Source organism: Caretta caretta, chromosome 11 (assembly GCF_965140235.1).
Source record: "Caretta caretta isolate rCarCar2 chromosome 11, rCarCar1.hap1, whole genome shotgun sequence".
Classification (NCBI taxonomy): Eukaryota; Metazoa; Chordata; order Testudines; family Cheloniidae; genus Caretta; species Caretta caretta.
In genome coordinates, this window is record NC_134216.1 from 36,044,452 (window position 1) to 36,069,575 (window position 25,124).

The following is a 25,124-nucleotide window of genomic DNA, read 5'->3' on the forward strand; positions in this document are numbered from 1 at the left end:
CAGAGCGATCGATCCAGTGGGGGTCAATTTATCACGTCTAGTGAAGACGCGGTAGATCGACCGCCGAGCACTCTCCCGTCAACTCTGGGGGAGCATCAGCAGTCAACCTACCACAGTGAAGTAAGTAGCTCTAAGTGCATCGACTTCAGCTACGGTGGTTCTCAAACTTTTGTACTGGTGAACCCTTTCACATAGCAAGCCGCCTCTGAGTGCAACCCCCTTTATAAATTAAAAACACTTTTTAATAGATTTAACACAATTATAAATGCTGGATGCAAAGCGAGGTTTGGGGTGGAGGCTGACAGCTCACGACCCCCCATGTAATAACCTCACAACCCCCGGAGGGGTCCCAACCCTCAGTTTGAGAACCCCTGAGCTACGCTATTTTCACAGCTGAAGTTATGTAATTTAGACCAACTTAGCTCGCCCTCCCTCCTCCCCCCCAGTATAGACTGTTCACCCAGTTGGGTGGCTTATTTATAGGTCCAAAATTATGCAAGGTGCTTCACATAAAGGCGTACCTCCTCTTGTGGAGACCTTACGATCTAGATTTTTGACAAGACATGTGAGTGGAGTAACAGGCAGATGGAATAGAGGCTTGTTTGACCTTTCTGTGCTTTTCTAGATTCTCAGATTGAGGATCTTATACATTTCCCTCCTGGGTCAGTTGTATCAAATATCTGTTTTGCTTGTCCCCAGAACATAGAACCATAGAATATCAGGGTTGGAAGGGACCTCAAGACATCATCTAGTCCAACTCCCTGCTCAAAGCAGGACCAATCCCCAACTAAATCATCCCAGCCAGGGCTTTGTCAAGCCTGACCTTAAAAACCTCTAAGGAAGGAGATTCCACCACCTCCCTAGGTAACGCATTCCAGTGTTTCACCACCCTCCTAGTGAAGAAGTTTTTCCTAATATCCAACCTAAACCTCCCCCACTGCAACTTGAGACCATTACTCCTCCTCCTGTCATCTGCTACTACTGAGAACAGTCTAGATCCATCCTCTTTGGAAACCCTATTCAGGTAGTTGAAAGCAGCTATCAAATCCCCCCTCATTCTTCTCTTCCGCAGACTAAACAATCCCAGTTCCCTCAGCCTCTCCTCATAAGTCATGTGTTCCAGTCCCCTAAACATTTTTGTTGCCCTCCGCTGGACGTTTTCCAATTTTTCCTCATCCTTCTTGTAGTGAGAGGCCCAAAACTGGACACAGTACTCCAGATGAGGCCTCACCAATGTCAAATAGAGGGGAACGATCATGCCCCTCGATCTGCTGGCAACGCCCCTACTTATACATCCCAAAATGCCATTGGCCTTCTCAGCAACAAGGGCACACTGTTGACTCATATCCAGCTTCTCGTCCACTGTAACCCGTAGGTCCTTTTCTGCAGAACTGCTGCCTCGCCATTCGGTCCCTAGTCTGTAGCGGTGTATGGGATTCTTCCGTCCTAAGTGCAGGACTCTGCACTTGTCCTTGTTGAACAGATCTGATCAAGTCTGTCTTTCTCCAGATGTAAACAAGTCTTTTTCCCATGTAATTACCTCCTAAAGCTGTGATCCCAGAAGTCATGTTACTGAACTGATAGAGAGTCTAGAATCATAGCAGCATCTGGATTTTCCTTCCCTACCAAATCAATTCCAGCAGCCTCCTCCTCAAGAATAGACTTCAGGTCTGGAAACTAGAAGCCTGACAGACATAAAAAGGATTCTCTATTTCTGATCAACTGCTTCTGTGCTGCTTCATGGAAAGAAGGGATTTATTCGCCCATCTTTAAACAACAGAGGGTGGTGTACAGGATCTTCTCAGAATCTGAAAGATGATGCTTCCATTTTGGATTTGTGTCCTTGTTTGTCATATCCACTTCCTCAGGCTATATTTCCAATCTCAAAAAAGGGGGAGTAAGGTGGAGGGATAAATAGTATGTGATCATGTAATTAGAGACTACATCATAATGTATATGCAGAAGGGGGCCAAATTAAGATCGCAAAGGCAACTTGAATTCTGGCAATTCCAATTTTTTGATTTGTAATCTTTTAGCATAGCTTTTGGATGTAGTAACATATATCAAGAGAATAGAAATGAGTTTATAGCAGAAAAGCAAGAGTGTGTAACAAGAGGTAAGCAAGATCCTCCTCTCAAAATTCATTTATTTTACACCATCTGTTGGTTGCTTTTCTGGATAGTCTTGCTCCACTTCCCGCTGGACATTTCACTTACACCTCTTCATCATCATTTAAGTAACCTCTGAATTTAAGACAGTGGTGTGTCTCAAATCTGCCACCTGTATGGGGCCCAACTCGCACCAAGCCATACTACCACAGCTAAGATCACCAAGCTGGTGTGAGAAGGGGCTGGCACCAGGGCATTTTCTGTGAGAGCTTCCTAGTTTTGGATTCACTTCCATTTGATTCAGAAATAATCAAAGTCTGATGACCATCTTATCCTTTTTCCCCGGCATTTGAGATTGTAGGGGAGTGCAGGGGAGGGAGGAATTGCTGGAAAGAGTAAGTGGTTTTTAATTCTTATCGCACCTGCTCACCGGTTGGTTACACATCCTATTGTACAGTAAGAGCTGCACTCTAGTTATACTGGAGTTCTTTTTTTATATGTATTTTAAAGATATCTCAAGGGTTCCCAACTATAAGTGCCTTTTTAAAATATGTATAAATCCAAGTAAAATAAGCAGTTACACATTTTTCTGCAAAATAGGAAAACTGGTCAATGCAAAATATTACCATGCTGCATATTTCCATGTCCCCCCTAGTTTAGGACTGAGATTAATGCACTCTTCCATCATTTCACAAAAAGTAGATTCTGAATATGGACTATAATTGCTATTCTGTTTGTAACTGTTATTTGTTAAGTGTTTTAATATCATGTGCAAAAATAACTGCCTTGTTCTGCAAACCCATAATCTGACAGTAAACAAACAAACAAAAAACAAATACTTCTGTATGGAGGATTTAAGTTCTATGTCAATACAACTTACCTTTTAAACCAGATGGGTTTGGGGCATTTCTGCTGGAAAAATCAGATACTAAGACTAAGCAGTCAAGAGAAAGATGACAAACTGTTCTGTGTGTCAGAATCCTCTGGCAATCCAGTGGAATTTCCAGTAGACATTAATGTTGCTAGACTGTGAACTGCACAGAATTTCCCTGTAAATCTTCCTTTCTCATAGGAGATGCTGATCAGATCTTTAGGTTTAGGAATAAGGCTGCAACTATCTGTTACTAGCACAAAACTCCATGCATGTACAAGGAATATCCTATTGGAACAGCAGTGCATGCTGTCTCCCAATTCTAATACGTTTCTTCAACCTTTTCAGATGTGCAACTCATTATTCATGGTTGTATTCAATACAACTTTTTTTATGAGCACCCCCATTTAATGTTTTTATTTTTATTAAAAAAAAAGTACCAATGATCCGGCTATAGAATTGTGTGCGCACACGTGAATGCATGCAGGTATTTTGAGAGCTTGACGGACAATATTTGACCTTCAAAGGTAAGGATGTGCAGGGAGTACGGCAGCTAGATTTTCTTTGCTTTAGGCTGTAATAAAATTTTCAATGTTATCCCACACACCCCTGTCCCAGATTGCCTTTTGTGACATCCCTGTGAATTGCAAACCACCTGTTGAGAAAACTGACCTAGTGGACAGAGCACAGGACTGGGAAGCAGGGAGGTGGGTTCTACCACCTCCGCCACTGACCTGCTGTCTGATCTTGGGCAAACTGTTTCATTTCTCTGTGCCTCTGTTTCCCCTCCGATCCTGTCGCTTTGTTGTCCATTTAAGTTGCAAGGTTTTCTGGGCAGGGAATGTCTCTCACTAGGTATTGTACAGTGCAAAGCACAATGGAGTTCCAATCTCAGCTGGAGCCTCTAGGCGAGGGGTAGTCCATAGACAAGGGGCAAAATTCAGACCACCAGACGCTTTCAAACAGACCCCAACATCTTTTTATTTACTTATCATCATCAGGGTTTTTTTTATTATTATTTTCTCTGGAGTCTACCTCGACCAAGAAATCTGGACCTTGACAAAAAATAATTGACTAGCCCTGCTTTAGGTGCTACTGTAATACTAGTAATTACCAATACCAACAAGAACAATGTCACATGTTTCCATGCTACTCACCACTGACCTGGACTTCCCCCTTCATGTCTCTCCAGGCTCTGAGACACAAGAGGAAAATAAATGAGACTAAGATCTTTAAGGCAAGCACCTTGTCTTTTCATTGGTTCTGTGCATTTTGAGGGCTATAAATAACCTCTCTTTTTCCAAGCTCTCTGAATGTTCTTAGGGCTGACTGGTGGGTGGCCAGCAGGGGAGTCATCAGATTGGACCTTCATGCATAATCCCATTGATGTCAATGTGATTACTCATGGTAGTAAGCATTGTATGCACTAGCGTTGGATTGGAACCATTTATTTTAGTCTTATGTACACAGCTTTTTATTATAAATAAAAATTTTAAGTGACAACATGTTGCCTGAGTGTACATACGAATCTATTTTACTAATATGATGAAAGTGACTTATTCCCTACATCCAGAAAGTTCAATAATATGAGATTTGCTACTGTTACATCTGGTCACCATTCTAAGTAGATGATTTTTAAGAAGAGATAAATCTGAACCAAATGTTTGGGGGGAAAAAGCAGTTTCAAAATATGCAGAAGTACAACTTGGTTATGATATGTGCATAAAAACTCTTCAAATGTCTTCAATTTTAAACTGACTCACAGATGCTAGAAATGGAAAACACCAGGCAGTCAGTCAATCTGCTGCCAGTACAAGGTGGTTCCTTTTCTAGCATTATATCCAGCCTAGTTATACAAGTGATGGGGGTTTTCAATGCTTCTCTTGAGCAACTCATTCCAGAAACTGTTACAACTTACCATTGAGAAGCTTTACCTCCTAGCTGACTATATTTTACATCTTAATTTCATCCTAAAACTCCTAGTTACATCCCTGTGAGCCCTCGTAAATAATCTCTACCCCCTTCTCGGCATTTGCTGCCTTAAAATTCTACATTGCTATGTTCCATCTGGAATCACATCACATAGAAACTTAGCTACTTAAAATAATATTTATTTGGCCAACCTGCAATTAAACCTCTGCAAACTCCTGAATACTACATTCACACCTCTTTGGTTTCTTTCATTTTCAGTGAAACTAGAGTAATAGAAGGCCATGAACAACAGATTTCAGCAGGACAAGTGTTACATCATTAGACTTGTACTGCATATCCCGAGGAATGATTCAGCTGGGGAAAAAATAGGTTTTTATAACAATGTTATGCATATTAAAAATGGACAGTACTTTCTAATGTGAATCCAGTACTTAAATGGCAATGAAATACCAGGGCAAATGAAATTAACCAAAGTTTTAATCCCTGTGTACTTCATGGGATTTCTTTTTTTATGAGACTATCTAAAAGGAAGGGAGTGCACAATGAATGCCCACAGGCAAACTAAAGAATAGCTATTATTCTCATTGATAAGGATTTTTTTAAGCTTAAACATGATTTATTTTTGTATTCCCTCACAGATAATATCAAAAGTACATGGTTTGTCTGTTGAGGATGCTATACCAGTGAGTGACCAATCAGAAGGCCAGTAACTCATAATATCAATGCTGGCCGTTAACCAATTTGCACGTAAGAGGTCTTCAAACAGTCATGGACCATCCTACACTATCATGACTAAAGAGATGCCTCAACTTCCGCTGCAGTCAGAGCTCCTTCCCCTTTTAAACACTATTTAACACCACAAACACACACACAGAACAAAGGAGTGTTCCAAAATATGTTTCACAGAAGACCCAAATAATGAAGCATGTCAACCCTCATGATTTAGAAAAGTACTGTTATGCTGAGAGGTACTGGTGACTGAACCAATCACAAAACTCCATGATTGGGTGTGAATGCACCCTTCAATTAATAAAGGATAAATTATTAAGAAGCACCCCCACCTAAGAAAAAGGGGGTTTGTGAACCCACCCAGGAATTTGGACTGAGTGGGCAGAGCTTTTGCTGAATACTGTTTGTGTTTTGTGGGGTGGGGGAAAACATAGAACTGAGAACAGAAAGAACAAGAGAGGCAGAGACAAAAAAGCAAGAGAGCCAAGCAGTCGCCTGTGAACACAGTATGACCCTGAGAAAAGCTAGAGAAAGAGCTTTTGGGTCTGCTAGCTAAAAAGGCTTGGATCTGTAAGCAAGAAACTGCTCCTTTTGTTCTTGGTTCTTCCTACATTCAAAGAAAAAAAGCACTTTGTACATTCCTCATAAATGAATAAGATTGCGTCAAAGTAAATACCTATCACCAATTTCTCTTCCTTACTTGAATATCCCCCGAGCCCTGAATTTTGACTAGCCACTCGAGTTGAAAAGAGACAACAGTATTTGAAGTGGTTTAGCTTCTTAGAGAAATTATCATCAGCTTCTACATATTGTCAGCAAGTATTTACTCCTCAAGAACTCAAATTTTAACTTTAGAGACAAAAATAAGATGTTTAGCCCAAATAGCTAGAAGTTGCAGGGTTTCATCAAATACATTAGCCTGGTATAAGGAAAAAACAAAACCCTCCAAAATCAGAAAGGCTATTCATTTAAGCTTCTTATGCGCTCCAAGCTTGAGCTTAAAACCAACTATTTAATTGGTTACAATATTTTATACTGTGTATGATTCTGATTTGAGATGCACACACAATGGTAAGGATCCATCATCCTCCAAAATTATTCCTTTTTTAAAAAAATCCACTATGAATCAGAAGGGGGTAGATAATAATTCACATACAAATCTTCCTATTACTAAAAGCAGGAAGAGAAATTCAGAAAAATAGGACAAGCCAACAGAAAGGACTCTAAATAGATTTTTTGTTTGTTTGTTTTTGGGGGGGAAAAAAAGTGTATGTAGAAAGAGAACATCAGAGCTGTTAAAGCAGAAAGTTTAGAAATGTCCAGTGTTGCACACGGTTTTTGCCTGACCTATCAGTTTGGCACTTAAGATCTAATACAAAGGATTTGCCCATTTTGTAAAAGGCACAACAGAGATTGTATGTGGTACCTTGGTTGTCTATTTTTATACCAGTGTATTAATTATGTGTGCATACTACGGTAAGCAAGATTCATAACCAGGGACATCCAGAGGTGTTCATGCACATTTCACATACTAGGTGTAAAGGAAGTTGTAATTGCTCATCAGCTCTGAGGTAAATTAACTTTAAAGGAGACCATCCAAACTTGTAGGCACATGTGTAAAAAAACCCTCATACAAATCCATACGAATTGGACCAATACCCAAACAAATAAGCCTTCAATTCATCCACCCTCCCAAACAAGTTCTCCCACCATTAAACCCTTCCGCCACTCTCCCGGAGCCCCTGCTCTACCCCCAACACCACCCCCAAAATACTTAACAATTGGGCTGGCTGTGTAAGACAAAGGTTGCCTGATCTCAGCTCTGGCAGACCACTAGGGCTGATGGGAAGCATATTCCATTGTCTTCAGAGCATTTTAAAAAGGACAAAATACATCCTCTCTCCTCTGTTACACACTTTCAGCCTCTTCAAAAAGCAGCATTGCCAACTCTCATGATTTTATCATGAATCTTGCAACATTTGGTGGTGTTTCCAAAGTACCAGCTCCTGGATTCCTAAATTTCAGCTTTCATCCATCCATATCTATATATATAAAATTCTAGCCCAGATAGTTGTAGGGAAAGAGAGCTTGAAAACATTAGCCTTATAGGATCAAAAAAAATTAAAGGCAAATAAAAAAAAAATCAAATGTACCACTTTAAAAGCTGATCTCATGAGGTGTATATGTTGTTGTTTGATTGGGTATTTATGAGAGTGTCTTTACTGGAGAAGAGAAAAGCAACACAGATAATATGATGCATAAGCAGAAAGCCATCTAAACTGAAACATGTCAAAGTTTGTTCTCAGAGGCATCAGCAGCTCTCCAGAGTATTTTAATTCTGGCTGCCAATATTACCTGTCTTCCCCACCATGGAATAATTGGGATGTGGCTTGGAGTTCTTGGTTTGGGTTATTTGCAGGCGTGTGTAGACAGCTATGGCTTTTTTTGTGGTGTATATTGTGCTTCAGATTGATCTAAGATTTGTTTTTTTCTGAAAGCAATTTTCACAAATTTTGGCCACACAGTGAATGGTCCATGCCCATGGACATTAACAGATATATTTAAATGAGGGTTGTGCATAGAAAGGCTGATAAGTGATTGGTTGCTATATAAAGTTGTGTCTTCAGCGTCTCTCAGCAAAGAACAAACCCATGTCTCAGGCTGCATATCCAGTTCATAAACTGGTTACACATATGCCTGCGCACACAAATACATAGGCCTACAAATGCACTTTTCTCACTTTTGGGATGTATTTAATGTAAGATCCTATGGTGGAAAGTCCTACAGAAGTACAAGTGTTCCTGTAGGCTTATCACTTCAGCTCTGATCTATACTCCTCTTGCTGTTCTAGATCTGGGCTTGTCTTAAGCAGAAACAGCTAATCATGCCTAACTGTTTCAAATGGTATGTTAGTTTTATGACAGAGAAATACGTCTACTGAGGTACAGAAGGAGGCAAAACAACTCATTTCCAACTAGAACCTAAACAGAATTTGAAGCTACCTCTCAAGACTGAAATATCAATTTTTCTAGCTCTAGAATATGTATTTTGACAGCATTCCTTCCTAGAAGGTCAAGTTGTGCTTGGGTGTGACACTGACTTCTAAGAAAGTAGCGAGTGATATAAAACTACCAGATCACTCCCTTTTGTTTCCATTTTTAGAAATAGTATATCAACACTGAATTACCATATCACTGGGTTTCTTAATGTTGTGACTCCTTTGAAAAGTCAAATTATTCCTTTTTCGCTATTTCTGGTTTTATATTTTTCCTTACCTTGTTTCCCAAGGTGTCCCTGAGTGTATGCACTTTAATAAAGCTAATGCTACAATTATATAATACGCAGGTTAAGGAATGTCTGTACATCTGGGTATAGTGCTTAAAATTATCCAAAAGTATGAAGTTTGGTTTTAAAGTCATACAATACAATACCTTCTAAACGGATCATTGTATGAAGCCTTTACACATGTCCATAATGTCCCTTTGTTACCAACACATATCCCTCTGAGACGGGCATGTTTTTTTAAAAACTAAAGTATATTTAACACAAGTGCAATACCGGCAGGTTCTCGTTTTTTTATAGAACCCACATGTAAATAATCCCCTTTTCATCTGCCCTATAGAATAGGTTAAAATAACTGATGACTTTCTTTTAATCATACAGTTGAGGTGGATCCACCAGGTCACAGTTGAAAAGAAGGGAGATTTATATCCTTGATAAGCATGGTAGTTACTATTATTCTATATATAGTACTGCTCTAAGGGAGGTCTAATCATTTCCTTACACAGTAACAACACTGTATCCTTTGTTTTATACTGTATTACTCTAGCAATACAACCAGTATCCTGTTTTTGTCTTTAAACACAACTGTACAATTAGTCTGAAGGCTTTATTTCCCACATTTCCTACAACCATCTTCTGATTATTAGAGCACAGCACCCAATTTAGGAGGCACACTACGTTTCTGAAGCTTTGCAGCTAAACTGCTAACTCCATATTTATCTGTTCTGGACAGCATTCAGATGCATGGTAAATGTTTTCCCAAGCAAATAAAACTTTGTTAGAATTATATGTACTTACAAAACATAAGATGAAAAACCTTAACAGAGCATCATCACTTTAAACAAATTCCTGAAAACCAGGAAATTCAGAGCAAAAGTCACATTAAAAGAAATCTACCATACAACACTGTAAAATACAGAAATGCTGTTAGTACAAACTGAACAACCAGAGCTATGCTACCCTATGAACCCCCAAAATACCTTCCTGGTGCCTGAGCTTGACAAGTGTGTATAACATAACATTCAGATATATTTTCCAAGAGTACTGTATCATAATCACTGCAACCTCAGAATAAACATTCTAAAGAATATGAAAAAATTTCTGAACAGATTCCCATCAGATTTCTTTAAATATCTCTTATAATCCTTCCCCATCCTATCTCCCCATAGAGCCAAATGACAAACTGGTCAATAATATTCTGGTATTTCTCTAAACATATTTTCTGAACATTAATACATTACAAAATGTGAATTCATTACTAGTCAATAAAGTGTGTTTTAAAAATGAGGAAAAATATTTTTCCTCAGAGCAAAGTATATTCTTTTCCTGTTCCTTGTTCTAATTTTCCTTTCTGGTTCATGACCAGCTCGCCTTCCTGTACACAGCTATGATGGGGAAGAACTACAGTGGAAGATCAGAAAAAATAAAGCCCAAACTACTGATTTTTCCTGACCCAAGCTTTGTAAATGAAGCTAATTGACAAAGGGAAATATATTTCAGGAAATTTTTTAAAAAGAAATTATTTTGTTTCATTTGAAATTTTTCAAATAATTTTTCAGGACTTTTTTTTATATTAAACATTCATTTCAGTGAGAAAAACCCTTTTTCTCCCCCATACTTTTCTCCCACTAGAAGAGGAGGGCCAAGTGCCAAAAATAATGTGATATTACCTGTAGGGTAAAAAAAAACAGAAAGTATACCAAAAAAACCTGTGTTTACATGTCTCTCAAAAAAACTGGAAATTCTAAAGCTGAAATGTTTTCAAACATTTTTAGTTAAAATTGTATTTTTCACAAAAAAAAAAAATACACCCCCCCCACCAAAAATTCATCCAGCTCTTCTTGTAACATAGTACAGAAGACCACTTAATAGCAGTAGCATGACAAAGAACATAACCAATTATGCAAAAAGAAAAGGAGTACTTGTGGCACCTTAGAGACTAACCAATTTATTTGAGCATAAGCTTTCGTGAGCTACAGCTCACTTCATCGGATGCATTCAGTGGAAAATACAGTGGGGAAATTTATATACATAGAGAACATGAAACAATTCAGTGATCACTCTTGTTACAGTGTTTATGGTAACACCCACTGTTTCATGTTCTCTATGTATATAAATCTCCCCACTGTATTTTCCACTGAATGCATCCGATGAAGTGAACTGTAGCTCACGAAAGCTTATACTCAAATAAATTTGTTAGTCTCTAAGGTGCCACAAGTACTCCTTTTCTTTTTGCGAATACAGACTGACACAGCTGCTACTCTGAAAGCTGACAATCAATTATGGTTTTTCTACTACTACACCATATTCCTACTAAGACTAGGAAAACTCTTTAGTTAAGATAGTCATGTTCTGAGTTGAGAATTCTGTCACTCAGCAGTTAGAAGAGATTACGAGTAAAGCATGAAAAACCTTGGATGAGAACTGAAGGATACAGACATACAGAATATTGGTTCCTGCCTCTTCAGAGTTACTTTTGATGTTATCACATGAGCTCACCATTGCAATCACATTTGTGAAGTCTTTTAAGCACTAAGTGTTGTACTCATAAGGTATTCCATTTCTTTCCTAGTTTTTCATATGTCATTATCACTCTTCTGCTGTTTTTCATAAGAACCAACTCGGTTGCAACTGTTCTTGGAAACCTTTAATATGAGTGGTACAAGAATAATTAAAGTAAACTGGCTATTCTGAGTTAAGGTATTTAAAACTCTTCACTATTTAAAGATTTTCTAGATTTTCTAAAATATTAAGGCCAGTTACCACAAAGACAAGAGTGACAACGAAACACTGCTATCTGCTTCCCTCGTTGGATTCCTAAAACGGATTGAATATTGTTCCTAGAGTACTGATTGGACACAACCACATAAAAGGCGATTATGTAATATTCCAGATATGAACACTAAAGTATACAAAACACAGGTTATAATGCAATGGTTTATTAGTTATTGGATTAACTCTTGGCCCCATTGAAGTCAACGAAGCCTACCCTACTGCAACAGATCATAATTCGTGCCCTGCATTGGCTAAGCCCAAATCCAAGCCAGAAACCCAGCCTAGGACCGAAGAGGTAGATCCCCTGGAGGGAATTTTGGCATGTAAGTATCTATTTTTACAATTCATTATTTATTATTATTGTGCAATACTCTCGCAGTATAGTTTGGGAAGATGCTGCATGAAAAGCCAGCAATGATCTCCTCAGTATTAGGACTCACGCCACACCTTACCAATGGCATAGCAGACCTGCAGTAGAGCGGCCCCAGAGCTGATCTATCGACACCTATCAGTAGCATTCTAGGGTGGCCAACTTCTAGATGGCAATGATGACCCAATTCTCCACAGGTATGAGGCACCGGATGTTGGTACACTGTCACAGCAGCTCCAGGGACAGTTCAACACAGGTCCCAGAAAGGATAGCCCTCCCATCCTGAAGTTCTCTCTACTCTATTGGTTGTGCCAAGTCTGCAGAACTACATCTCCCACCAATCCACACTGGTTTCCCAGGCCCATAAACGGCACTGAAGGCTATGTAGCTCATCCAGGAACTGGTCCTCTAATCCCAATATCTCAGCATCATCCTCTTCCTCCTCATCCTGCTGCCACTGCTTCAGAGTGTTCTGCTGCTGCCACCATAGAATATTGTCCTGCTCCTGCATCATCTGCTCAGTAATGCGGAAGGCGAAGTCCAAGGCCGAATTCGTCTGGCTTTGAGTGCTGTACTTCAGCCCAAGCAGCCTCTGTGTATTCACACCTACCACCGTAGCAGCACAGTACATTTCTAGGTCCATGCTGGAAGACAGTGATTCAAAAAATAGCAGGAGCATGACCAAAAAGGAAGTATGGGACACAGAGAGAGGAAACATGGGAGGTATTTCTACAATTTGAACCCACCGACTTCCCACAATTCACAGCAAAATCAATCTCAGGACACACGCTGCTCAGCAATTAAGTAAAGGACCCTAGGATAACCCCCAAGAATGCTACGCTCTCAGTTCACTCAAACTGTTGCCATGTGTTCACATGATGAGAATTAAAAATGGAACAAGTATTCCATGTGCTCACTACTGGTGCAAGTTGCATACTGCAAGTTACCTGACATGCATCAAAAAGTTTTGGATGAAAAATCCCATGTAGACACACCCTTACAGAATAGGATGAGACCAAACATACTCGAAATGTATACCTACTATAAACAGATTCCAGATCAATAGAGGTGATTTTTTTCTCTTTTTCAGTTACAGAATAGAAACATTTAATGAATACCACACTAAAAGCTTTGGACATATATACAGATATAGGCTAGGTTGAACATTATTTAAAAACTGTAGGGGATGACCACTGCCCCTCATTTAAGATAGCTATAACAGATGGTTAAGCAGCCCCTTCCTAAAACAAAGGCATACTACCCAGGAATTAGAACTATGTGGGCAGTGTGACTGTCTGAGTATTGTTTTGGGTAAGGATGCGGGAGGGGAGGAGGCAGCAGGAGAAGCACCACAGGAACAGAAGGAGTAGGAAGCTCCACCACAGCCTGAACAAATGCAGTAGCATGATCCTAAGGAAAAGCCTAGGGAGCTTCCAGGGGGATGCTGGCTGAAACTGGTTTGATGCTGTAGGCAGGGGAAAACTCTCTGGTTCAATTCTTTCTGCATTCAGGGAAACAGGACTTTGTATGTAAACTTGTAAATAAACAGAACTGCAACAAAAATACCTGGCTCAATCATCAATTTCTCTTCTTAACTAGAACAACCTGCAAGATCCCAAATTGGGCGTTGGCCCCTTCCGGGAGTGGCATGGCCACGTGGTGCACTACGGGCTGGCAGGGTCAGGGGGTGGCCCAGCTTGTGATGGGGAGGAGGTACAGATGTGCCTGAGTGGGGCTGGGGCAGGCAGGGAGCCTGCCATAGCCCTGCTTCACCGCCACCTGGGAGCTGCCAGAGGTAAGTGCCCCCAAGCCCCATCCCGCAGCCAGCGCTCCATACCCCCTCTTGCACCCCAAGTCCCTGCCCTAGCCCTGAGTCCCCTCCCAGAGCCAACACCCCGCACCATCTTCTGCACCCCAACACTCTGTCTCAGCCCAGAGCCCCCTCCTGCACCAATACTCCCTCCCAGAGCTTGCACCCCTCACCCCCTCCTGCACCCCAACCCCCTGCTCCAGGCTCAGCCTGGAGCCCCCTCCCAAACCGCAAATCCCTTGGCCCTAGCCCAGAGCCCACACCCCCTCCCAAACCCCAAACTCCTACCCCAGCAGTGAAAGTGAGTGAGGGTGGGGAGAGTGAGCGACGGGAGGTGGGAGGGTGGAGTGAGGCGGGCGTGCTTGGGAGATCCTGGGTTAACCTTAAATTCTAAAAGTGATCTTGGGCATAAAAAGGTTGGAGACCACTGATCTACTGAATGTGTTTACCCAATTGGTATGCATGTATCATTTCTGTATCTGAAGTTAGGAATATTGAGTATGTAATAATTACAACTGTGTGTGTCTACTTAGGGAAAGGCCCACCAGAGAGTAGACAATCAGCCTAAATGAGCCATTTAAGAAGGACAATAGGACTTTGGAGATACTAATCTCCCAACATCCTGAGGAGCTTCCTGGAATGTTGCTTTGACACTGTAGGGTCATCTGATGATGTCACCTGGTATGGAGTACCACCTTGGACACTGCTGGTATTTTGCCACTGAAAACAAAGGGTTCCCACCTTATGTAAATGATAGTTAAGGCTGAGGAGTAACGCAAACAGGACTGTCCTCCATTGCCTGCCCAGGAAGGAAGGCTGCTAAAAACACCTGAAGGGAAAGGCAGGATTGAGTCCAGGCTCAGACAGGGGTCCAGTCTGTAAAGAGAAATAACTGGAACTTTAAGCTACAGAAACTCTGCAACTTTCCTAAAACAACATTTAGGGTGAGAAATTACATTTTGCAACCTGTTTCTTGAGCGTATTGAGCTTAGTTTGCATGTTTTGCTTTATTTGCTCAGTAATCTGCTTTGTTCTGTTTGCTGTCCCCTTTAATCACTTAAAATTTACCTTGTGTAGTTAATAAACTTATTTCTTGTTCATTTCAAAACCCAGTTTGTGCAATTCATATAGGCGGAGGGGTGCAGAAAGCTGTGCATATCTCCCTCCACATTGAGGGAGAGGGCAAATTTTTATGAGCTTGCGCTGTGCAGATCTTTCTATACAGCGTAAGACAATATTATTTTGGGTTTACTCCCCAAAGAGGTGTGCACATGGGGACTGGGTGAATCCCCAAGCTGATTCCTCCCACACAGAGCTGATCTCCATGTCTTCGTGTCCATTTGTAGCTGGGTGTGTCCCTACCTGTATGTGTGTGCTGGAGAAGGCTTGAGGGCCTGGCACAGCTTGGACAGGGTGAGGAAAGCCAGGCTGGTGGAATGGGTGGAACCAGTGGGATCCCAGCACATCAGGTGGCATCCCTGACAGGGGGGGCCAACCCATCACACAGTAATCCTCTCTGTCAGAAATCCACTGTTCTTTCTACTTTCATATCCCCCATAGAAAATGCACAGCCAAACAGAAACCTACATATGGATTCAAAAACATACTGTCACTGTTCAATAATTTATGAACACATACAGTTCACATGTGGTCATATTTTAGAAACAGATGGGAATATTAAACAGATTAAGTGCAAGTCTACTCTACAGAATTAAGTCCACCTCAGGTTTATACTACAAAATTAAGTTGACCTAAGTAACATCAATTTACAGCTACCACAGTAATTAAATCGCTTTTGCATGTCCACACTGTGTTTTTTGTATTGGTAGTTCACGTCCTCACCAGGAGCGCTTGCACCGATTTAACTGTCGGCGTGGAGCATTGCAGGATGACTTCTGAAAGGCAGCAACAGTCAATGTAAGCAATACAGTGTCTACATATATTCTAAGGGACCATTCAATATAAAGCGGCCCATTAACACCTCTGCAGTCATAGGACAAAAAGGGGGGTTAGTGGGTTACAGACTGTTGTAATAAACCATAAATCCAGTGTCTTGGAACACTCTACTTTGAATGGGTTCCTTAGAAGTTCGTCTCATCTGATATCTCAATGGACCTACTCCCTTCTTTTGGTACATCTAAAATACATTTGATTATGATTCTGTCTACTTTCAATTGTTTTGGAATGCCTGCGGCACTGTGCTGATGTGTTAATAACAGAATAATATGTCAAACATTATACGTTTTAACACTTTGGAATTAATTATGTAATAAATTAGGGCTTGAACCTGCAAACCTTACTCATGTGCTCAACTTTTCTCATGTACTGATTCACATGGAACCCAGGGTACAACTATTGAGGTCATAGGGCCAGACAATAGGAGCTAGGTACCTAAACACCTTTAATAATCTTGCCCTTTAGCTTTATAATTTCCATAAAAACTATAAAATGTTATAACTTCTTCCATACCCTTTATAAAGAAAGTATCTCATGCTGCTTTAGGGCTACACTGTAGAACTCTTCTACACTTTAGTGAGCAATTACTCATGTGAATAATCCCATAAAACTGATAAAAATACTTTTTCGCACAACCTGTAATTAAACTCTGGAACTCAGCACCATAGAAAGTTGTTGAGACCAAGAATTTAACATCATTCAAAAAGGGATTGAATAATTATATGGATGTCAAGAATATCGAGAGTGGCCACAATTAATTATAAACAACAACTCTGGAAAGGATATTAAATCTCATGATTTAGGGTTTAGGTCAATCTTTAACTATTGGGATCAGGATAAATCAGGATAGGAGCAGATTATCCCACATCTGGCTACTTACTCTAAAACATCTGGTACCGATCACTATCAGAGAGAGGTTAACAACTAAATGGACCTTGGATCTAATCCATTATTGTACTATATTCCTATATAAAACTCCTTAGAGCTTAATGTTTAGCCTGAGTGTAACAGGAAAATTTATTTTGACTTACCCCAAAAATCTCACCATTCTGGAAAGAGGCTGGCAGATCCTTTACAGCAAGGTTCCCTCCCTGCTTGCAGCTTCCTGGTAGTAGAACCATACCTGCCAGCCAAGGATGGTAGAAGTATCTCTGAAAACCCTACCACTTCAAGATACTTCTACAGCTGCTACTATATTACTAGTTTCTCTACAAATATATTAACTAATTTCTGAACATAAGAATTTAAATGAAAACTTCCTACTTCTGCTCCAATGCGTGGCAGACAGGAATAGATTTGTGAATCACAAAGAAAGGAAAAGAAGGTACCATAAATATTTCAAGCAACACTTGTCCTAGGAGTGATAGATCAGTGGATTTTTCCACTAAACAAAAGGAATTTTTGAGGTAAGCCAAAGGGAAAAAAAAATCTTCACAGGGAAGGTCTACAGATTCCTTTCAGTGGGATTTCCAATAGCAGTACGTAGCCAGTGAAGGTAGCAAACCAAACAACTTTCCACAATTTGAGAAGCACCTTCAGATTACTGGGGTACCACAATGTGCAGAACCCTTCTACCAAAGGCACACATCTAATTTATAAAACTTAGGAGAGGTGTGGATGGATGGCCACCCTATCTCTCTCTTCATACAATACATATGGCCTTTCTGCCCTGGAGGTCACCAATTCACTCAAAACTATGGCAAAAAATTTTGAAGGAGGAAAATTTTTAGCCTTGTAATTTTCTGATATGCACCATTTTAACAATCCAGAAATTGACACCTTGGATGTGCATGTGCAAGGTATATTTTTTAATGTTCTTCTGACATCCAGGACATGCCAGGGTTTTTAGTGGGATGTTTCAGATTTAGGCAGAAGGCTGAAAGAGTTGTCTCTTGTTAAATAAACCTACTTTGTCTAGGAACCAGAATTCCAGTTTTCTCTGCCAGAGATGGCAATGGGACATTCATAGTTAAGGTTACGATTTTATCATGGTTATTTTTATTAAAAGTCACTGACAGGTCATGGGCAATAAACAAAAATTCACAAAAGCCCGCAACCTTTTGGTGCCTTTTACTAAGAACAACAGGGGGGAAGAGTGGGAGGCTGACTGCCGGAGGGACTGATGCCTGAGCCCCGGGGGGGTCGGGTGGGGGGAGTCCCGCCGCAACTGCAGGAGCCAAAGAGGTCACGCAGGTTCATTAAAGTCATGGAATCCGTGACCTCTGTGACTACACTGTATCCTTGCTCGGAGTCCTTGCAGTGATTTTCAGGCTATCCAGACAGGCATCTCACATAAAGGCTGCTGCCAACAAAATGCTTCTTAAGAGTGGTTCTCAGTCCAAAAGACAGGAATGTCCAAAAGGGAATCTGTCCATGCTAAAACAGTTCTTATGAACAACACGGAATCAGCAGATGCACACAATACTGCTGAAGAAGCTTCAAATGTCTCCTTGGTGAAAACTGAATTCTTCTGTCTCCCGGATCCTTAAGGAGGGAATCCCTACACACTGGAATCACCAGATCTTTAAACTAATGACAGAACTGCACCAACCCTTGCTAAAGAACTAGGTCAGACTTAGATTTATGTACGCTGTAGTACTCTCTCTAGCTAGACTCTTGAGATCGCTGGCTTTTGCTGGGTTTTCCCACCTTGTCCTAATTACATTCCTCTGCATGCAGCCTTTGAAAACATAAGGTGAAGATTGCAAAACTATGGGAAAACAACAACAAGTAACCTTGTTTCCCTGTCTGTCCCTCTCCTCCAGTATAGGTTTCCTTGTGGCCCATCTGGAGGGAGATAACGTGGTACTATCACTTTGTATAGAATGAATTCAAAGTATTCTACGCCTCAAGAAGCTTTCTTTGAAGGCTCAGGTCAGAGCCCCAAAGCACCTTTGCTTCCCCCAATCTTTTTTGGCTCTCTAAGCCTCTCCTGAATGTTTTGGCCAGATAATAGGATGACTATGGAGAAAGCCTCAGCAAAGTCTCACATGACTACATACTGCCTAGAGAAGTGATACTCAGACCAAGGACGTGTCTATATGTACAGCTGCACTGCTGCAGCACATCTGGTGAAGACGTTCTATGCCGATGGTAGAGAGTTCTCCCATCAGCATAACAAAACCACCTCTGCAAGCAGCAGAAGCTATGCAGTGGGAAAAGCTCTCCCATCAACAGCGCTGTGCACATGAGCGCTTAGTGTACCTTGTCACTCGGGGTGTGAACTCCCCCATCCCCCTCCACCCCCCGCAAGCAACATAGCCTATGTCGACATAGGCTGTAGTGTAGAAATAGCCTGAAGCTCATGAGCCAGAAGTGACTCTTTAATGCATCTCCTGCGGCTCTTTGCAGCAAATGATATTAAAAACACTGTGTGATTTAATTGTTAACTAATCTAAGTTAGTAACCAATCAGGATACTTTACCTATGTTATTAACCAATTGTAGTTGATAAACTAATAATACTCGGTCAGTCATTTTGCTGTGAAAATTATATATATTTTCATACTGTTTAAATATGAATATATAGTACTATTGTAAATGAAACAATGAATTCACACTACTCTGGCTCTTTTGGGTAATGCTGATTGCTAATTTTGCTCCTGAACCACTGAGATCTGAGTATCTCTGGCCTAGAGAATGGCCAAAACAACCAGATTAAGAATATGGAGTTTTAATTTTGAGTTTTAGTTATTCTGAGCAGGACCAATTATGGAACCTGCTTGTAGCTGCCGGAGACAAACTGGATGGATCTTCGAGGATGAACACTCTTCCCCTGCCTTGACTTACAGGTGTGGTTCCACTTCACCAAGCTGTAAAATCCATTCCCCCCCACCCCCAAAAGAGAGATCTGTAGATCTATCCTGAGAGTGAAAAGGGCACATTAAATTAAAAATAGATTTCTCAATAGGTTCCCCCTCCCACCCTTGGGACAAGGCAGACTGAAAATCTTCATTTTGACTCATAACATAAAGTAATTAAATTATATTATTTAGAAGAAATAAAGTGGATATATTCAGAAGTAATTATTCAGTAAACAGGAATATTCTTAAAAAGGGAAGAATGTTATAAGCTTCAAAAATGAGTGAAATCTTACCTTGCACATTTCTTTTAGAAGGTTGTCTAACTTTCTAAAACTAATTCCCGAGCCTGCCTAATGCAGTTCAAGTTAATAAGATTGTAACATAATCATATGACATCCTGTGTTTAATCAACATGGTATTATTCCTATGCATTACAAAACTAACTTATAAGAAAACAAAAGGAATGCACCATGCCCCAATTAAATGCCCAGGTTAATGGTATTTCTAAATATAAATACAAATACAACAGCATTTTCCTGATGGAAGTGAACATCTTTACTGCACTAACATTTACAATGGACTGAGTTTGTCCTGAAATTATATCATCTGTAAACATACAGGTGCCTTCCATTGACCTCAGTGGGACCAAGATTTCACATACATAGTTTAATCCTCATATGCTAGTGGTACCCACGAACAGGCCTTAAGAAACCTACTCACTTGGTCTCCCTGGGTGAGTAGCAATTTTATGTGAACATGAGCAAGGCAGCTGGGGCCAAGGAGTTACTGACTCCAAAAAGAAAGAACCTTTGAGTGTGACATCACACATTTTTCACCTTAGCACTCATCTAGCAGGTGGTCGGGCACATTTTTCAAGCTCTGCCTAAGACTACACAAAGAGAAATATATACAACTCTAGTTTATATTATTGCACATGATAAAGCTTCAGCAGTTCCATTATAGGTCACTATTTCCAAAGGTTTATAACTGTGCCATAAAAAATTTGTTCTGGATTGAGGCTTGGCAAGCAAGGCCTTTTTAAAGTCATGTTTCAACCTGATTTGTTGGCTGTTTTCAAACTCTGGAGATGGAGAGCCAGGAATTGTTTGCTTGATGGGTGGAAGCAGGCAGGAAAAAATGTGAGCAGTGTCTGTCCAAAAAAAAAAAAAAAGAAAAGAAATCAAACCACCACTCGAACACACAAGTAAGAAAATAGAGTACTTGTTTGGTGCCATGGTGATTTTTTAGGTGTAGTCAATATTCATATTGCTAAAATAATCACTGTATATTTTTGAAGTTTGTAATGAACATTTAAGAGTCACTTCACTATTTTTTTTTAATTCCATTCCAAGTACCTGGGCAAGGAGGCATTACAGGGAGCCTATTTTGGGAGGCAGACTGGAAGATGACATGGAAATACCTGGGGTTTGGGAAATGGAGAAGAATCATAGAAGGCTGCACAGAACACAGGGCAGAGGGATTCCAAAATGGTCAGATAATTATCACTAATGATAAGGATCTTTGAAGGAGTAACCTAAGTATCAACACCATTAAAAATAAAGGAGTATAGTGTGTAGAATAGGAACTTTTATGTGTCTTCACCAGAAAAAGCAGAGTATATGTTGGTTAGAAGTAAGTGAACACCAAAACGTGCCATTTTTTAAGCTTCTATTAATGACAGGGCTACCTTAACCATAACCAGAAAAATGCACTGAACTTGTACTACAGTAGGGTAAACTATGTGTCTACGGGAAAGGATACATTATTACAAATCCTCTATTATTGCCCAATGGCTAATCGCAAAGAATGTTTCGGATACTTATTTATGCTATTTGAAAGTGGCAGAAGCGGATGAAAATAAAAACTATATTGATCACCAGTTCTCTTTGGTAGAAAACTGCTCCAATAATCTGTCAAGCAGACATTCAGTTTGGTAACTCCAATTCTAGGGAGGAGCAATGTTTCATTCAGAACATATGTAATATATTCAAGGGGCAAAGAAATCGAGTAAAGCTCCTACTTGCTATTTGGGGTCACCAGGTACCTCTGCTGCCTTCAGAACATAAAGTTCTTTGTTCATGGCTCAGCTCTAGATTTGTGATGTCTCATGTAAAGCTAGACATCAGATAAGCAACTAGATGAGAACAGCTGACTGACATATCCCTGTCAAAGACTTGCCACTGGTTAACCAGTGACTCCAGTGATGGCAATTGACTCCTCTTTGGAGGAATATATAGGTAAACTGAAGAATCCCTTCCCCGCCAAAAATCATCATGTGAAAAATTGTTGGAGCTTCTGCAAATAGAGAGAAATAAGAAATGTTAATCTGGATGGAATTGGTGAGACAAAAAGTCTTAACAAAAACTACATTTTAGAAGGAGGGAAATAGAAAAAGAGCAAAAGAATCTAAGCTGCAGGAAGGAATAATTCTGAAGGGTAAGACGCACAGAAGGGAGAGTTTACAGTGAGACTGGGCTGAAGGAGGAAATAAGAGGATTGCTGGGAAGGAGGGAGTTATTGTTACATATGCCAATTACTTTTAAGAAACTGTCAATGTGGCAGGCAGAGCTGGATGCAGAAGATGATATCTCAGAAGAGAGTTTAATGACAGCATCAAAAGTACAAAAGAGACAATCACGGAAAAAGAATACAGATGAACATAGGAACCACTATACTGAATCACGCTGGTAGTGTTAATCAGTGCAGCACAGAGTTATCATGAAGTTTAGGTGTTTGTTTTTTTTTTAAATCGAGACACACACCACATTTTGAGAACCTCTGCTTTAGGTCATTCATATTACAATGGACAATTGAGAGAGATGCTTGTGAGTTCCCACAGCAAAACCCTCTGACGGTGAAATACAAACACACATATACTGGCATAGGGATTAAAGGAAGGAACTGGGAGTTAGGAGATCTAGAACACAATGTCTAAAGGACTGATTCTCAATTTATACTAAGGCCCCTTTCCAGTGCTCTCAGCACTGAGTAAAGTCTGCTTTACACTGCCAGAGTGGTACAAAGGGGACTATAGATGAATGACAAAATAAAGCATTAAGAACATAAGAATGGCTCTACTGGGTCAGACCAAAAGTCCATCTAGCCCAGTACTCTGTCTTCCGACAGTGGCCAGTGCCAGGTATCCCAGAAGGAATGAACAAAACAGGTAATCATCAAGTGATCCATCCCCTGTCGCTCATTCCCAGCTTCTGGCAAACAGAAGCTAGGGACACCATCCCTGCCCATCCTGGCTAATAGCCATTGATGGACCTATCCTCCATGAACTTATCTAGTTCTTTTTTGAACCCTGTTATGGCCTTCACCATATCCTCTGGCAAGGAGTTCCACAGATTGACTGCACGTTGTCTAAAGAAATACTTCCTTTTATTTGTTTTAAACCTATTAATTTCATTTGGTGACCCCTAGTTCTTGTGTTATTAGAAGTAGTAAACAACAGTTCCTTATCTACTTTCTCTACACCATGATTGTATAGACCTCAATCATATCTCCCCTTAGCTGTCTCTTTTCCAAGCTGAAAAGTCCCAGTCTTATTAATCTCTCCTCATACGGGAGCCATTTCATATGCCTAATCATTTGTATTGCCCTTTTCTGAACCTTTTCCAATATATCTTTTTTGAGATGGGGCAACCACACCTGCACACAGTATTCAAGATGTGGGCATGCCATGGATTTATATAGAGGCAACATGATATTTTCTGTCCTATTATCTATCCCTTTCTTAATTACTCCCAGCATTCTGTTCACTTTTTTGACTGCCGCTGCACATTGAGTGGATGTTTTCAGGGAAGATCCCCAAGATCTCTTTCTTGAGTGGTAACAGCTAATTTAGACCCCATCATTTTATATGTATAGTTGGGATCATGCTTTCCAATGTGCATTACTTTGCATTTATCAACATTAAATTTCATCTGTCATTTTGTTGCTCAGTCACCCAGTTTTGAGAGATCCTTTTGTAGCTCTTCGCAGTTTGCCTGGGTCTTAATTATCTTTAGTAATTTTGTATCATCTGCAAATTTTGCCACCTCACTGTTTACCCCTTTTTCCAGATCATTTATGAATATATTGAATAGGACTGGTCCCAGAACAGACCCCTGGGGGACACCACTATTCACCTCTCTCCATTCTGAACACTGACCATTTATACCCTACCCTTTGTTTCCTATCTTTTAACCAGTTACCAATCCATGAGAGCACCGTCCCTCTTATCCCGTGGCAGCTTACTTTGCGCAAGAGCCTTTGGTGAGGGACCTTGTCAAAGGCTTTCTGAAAATCTAAGTATACTATATCCACTGGATCCCCTTGGTCCACATGCTTGTTGACCCCCTCAAATAATTCTAGTAGATTGATGAGGCATGATTTCCCTTTACTAAAACCATGTTGACTCTTCCTCAACAAATTATGTTCATCTATGTCTGACAATATTGTTCTTTATTATAATTTCAACCAATTTGCCTGGTACTGAAGTCAGGCTTACAGGCCTGTAATTGCCAGGATCACCTCTGGAGCCCTTTTTAAAAATTGATATCACATTAGCTATCCTCCAGTCAACTGGGACAGAAACTGATTTAAATGATAGGTTACAGACTACAGTTAGTAGTTCTGCAATTTCACATGTGAGTTCCTTCAGAACTCTTGGGTGAATACCATCTGGTCCTGGTGACTTATTGCTGTTTAAATGTTCCAAAGGTTCACCAGTGGTCTTAAAACACAAGAATTAAAAAGGGTGATTCAAAAGGATAAAATTGAAACTGCACCGTAAAGAAAACTACGCTATTCAAATTTCTAAGAATGTTCATTTAAGATGCAATTTGTTTGGAACATAAAGCAACGTGTTACTCAATGGGAAAGATACAGAGCAAAGAATAGAAACTATACAGCCACTGGCATTTAAAAGAATTTAAGATCATGACGTATGCACAAAGTGAGCATTGTTTATACTGCTCTGGGGGTTGTACAAAGAGGTCTTTTTTAATAAGATTGAGCCATATTTTCCATACCAACACAAAATAATTATATTTCCAGAATTGAGCTGGAAAAAGAACAATCTTCTCCACATATTTCCTTTGATACTGAATACATTTGTTAAAAAAGCCATCTCCTCTGCAAACTATTAGTAAATTTTAAAAACTAGCACAGCAAGTGCTTTATCATAGCATGAGTTTGACTTCTAGCTAAAAATATTCATGCAGGGTTCCTTATGCCAGTGAAAGAAAACAGATCAAACTCCTCCCATTTTGCTGAACAGCTGACATGTATTTTAACTCCCTGGCAACATTTCCCAGTTATATCAGGATTCTGTCCTTCATCTCAAAGAGCCCTTCTATTCCTTACAATGAGAAAACACAGTATAAACTGTAGTATGTTTTTATATAAACATCTACATACACACATTGGGTTTCACTTGCTAGAAAATTACATCAATTTTTATCCAGTTAAGTAACTTTCAGTTCTATAATACCTCATTATGT

The 25,124-nt window shown here is 40.1% G+C and overlaps 1 protein-coding gene across 3 annotated transcripts in view; it reads right to left on the reverse strand.

The window, feature by feature from the left end:
• Positions 1 to 25,124, reverse strand: part of COBLL1 (cordon-bleu WH2 repeat protein like 1) — a 118,408-nt gene that overhangs the window by 82,545 nt on the left and 10,739 nt on the right. For 2 of the 3 annotated variants that reach the window (XM_075117894.1, XM_075117895.1), the window contains exon 2: positions 15,240 to 15,460. The exons of the other annotated variant lie outside the window; for it this stretch is intronic. In XM_075117894.1, the coding sequence (XP_074973995.1) occupies positions 15,240 to 15,343 (104 nt within the window). In that variant the 5' untranslated portion in view covers positions 15,344 to 15,460. The remainder of the gene's footprint in view (positions 1 to 15,239; positions 15,461 to 25,124) is intronic. 3 annotated transcript variants of the gene reach the window in all.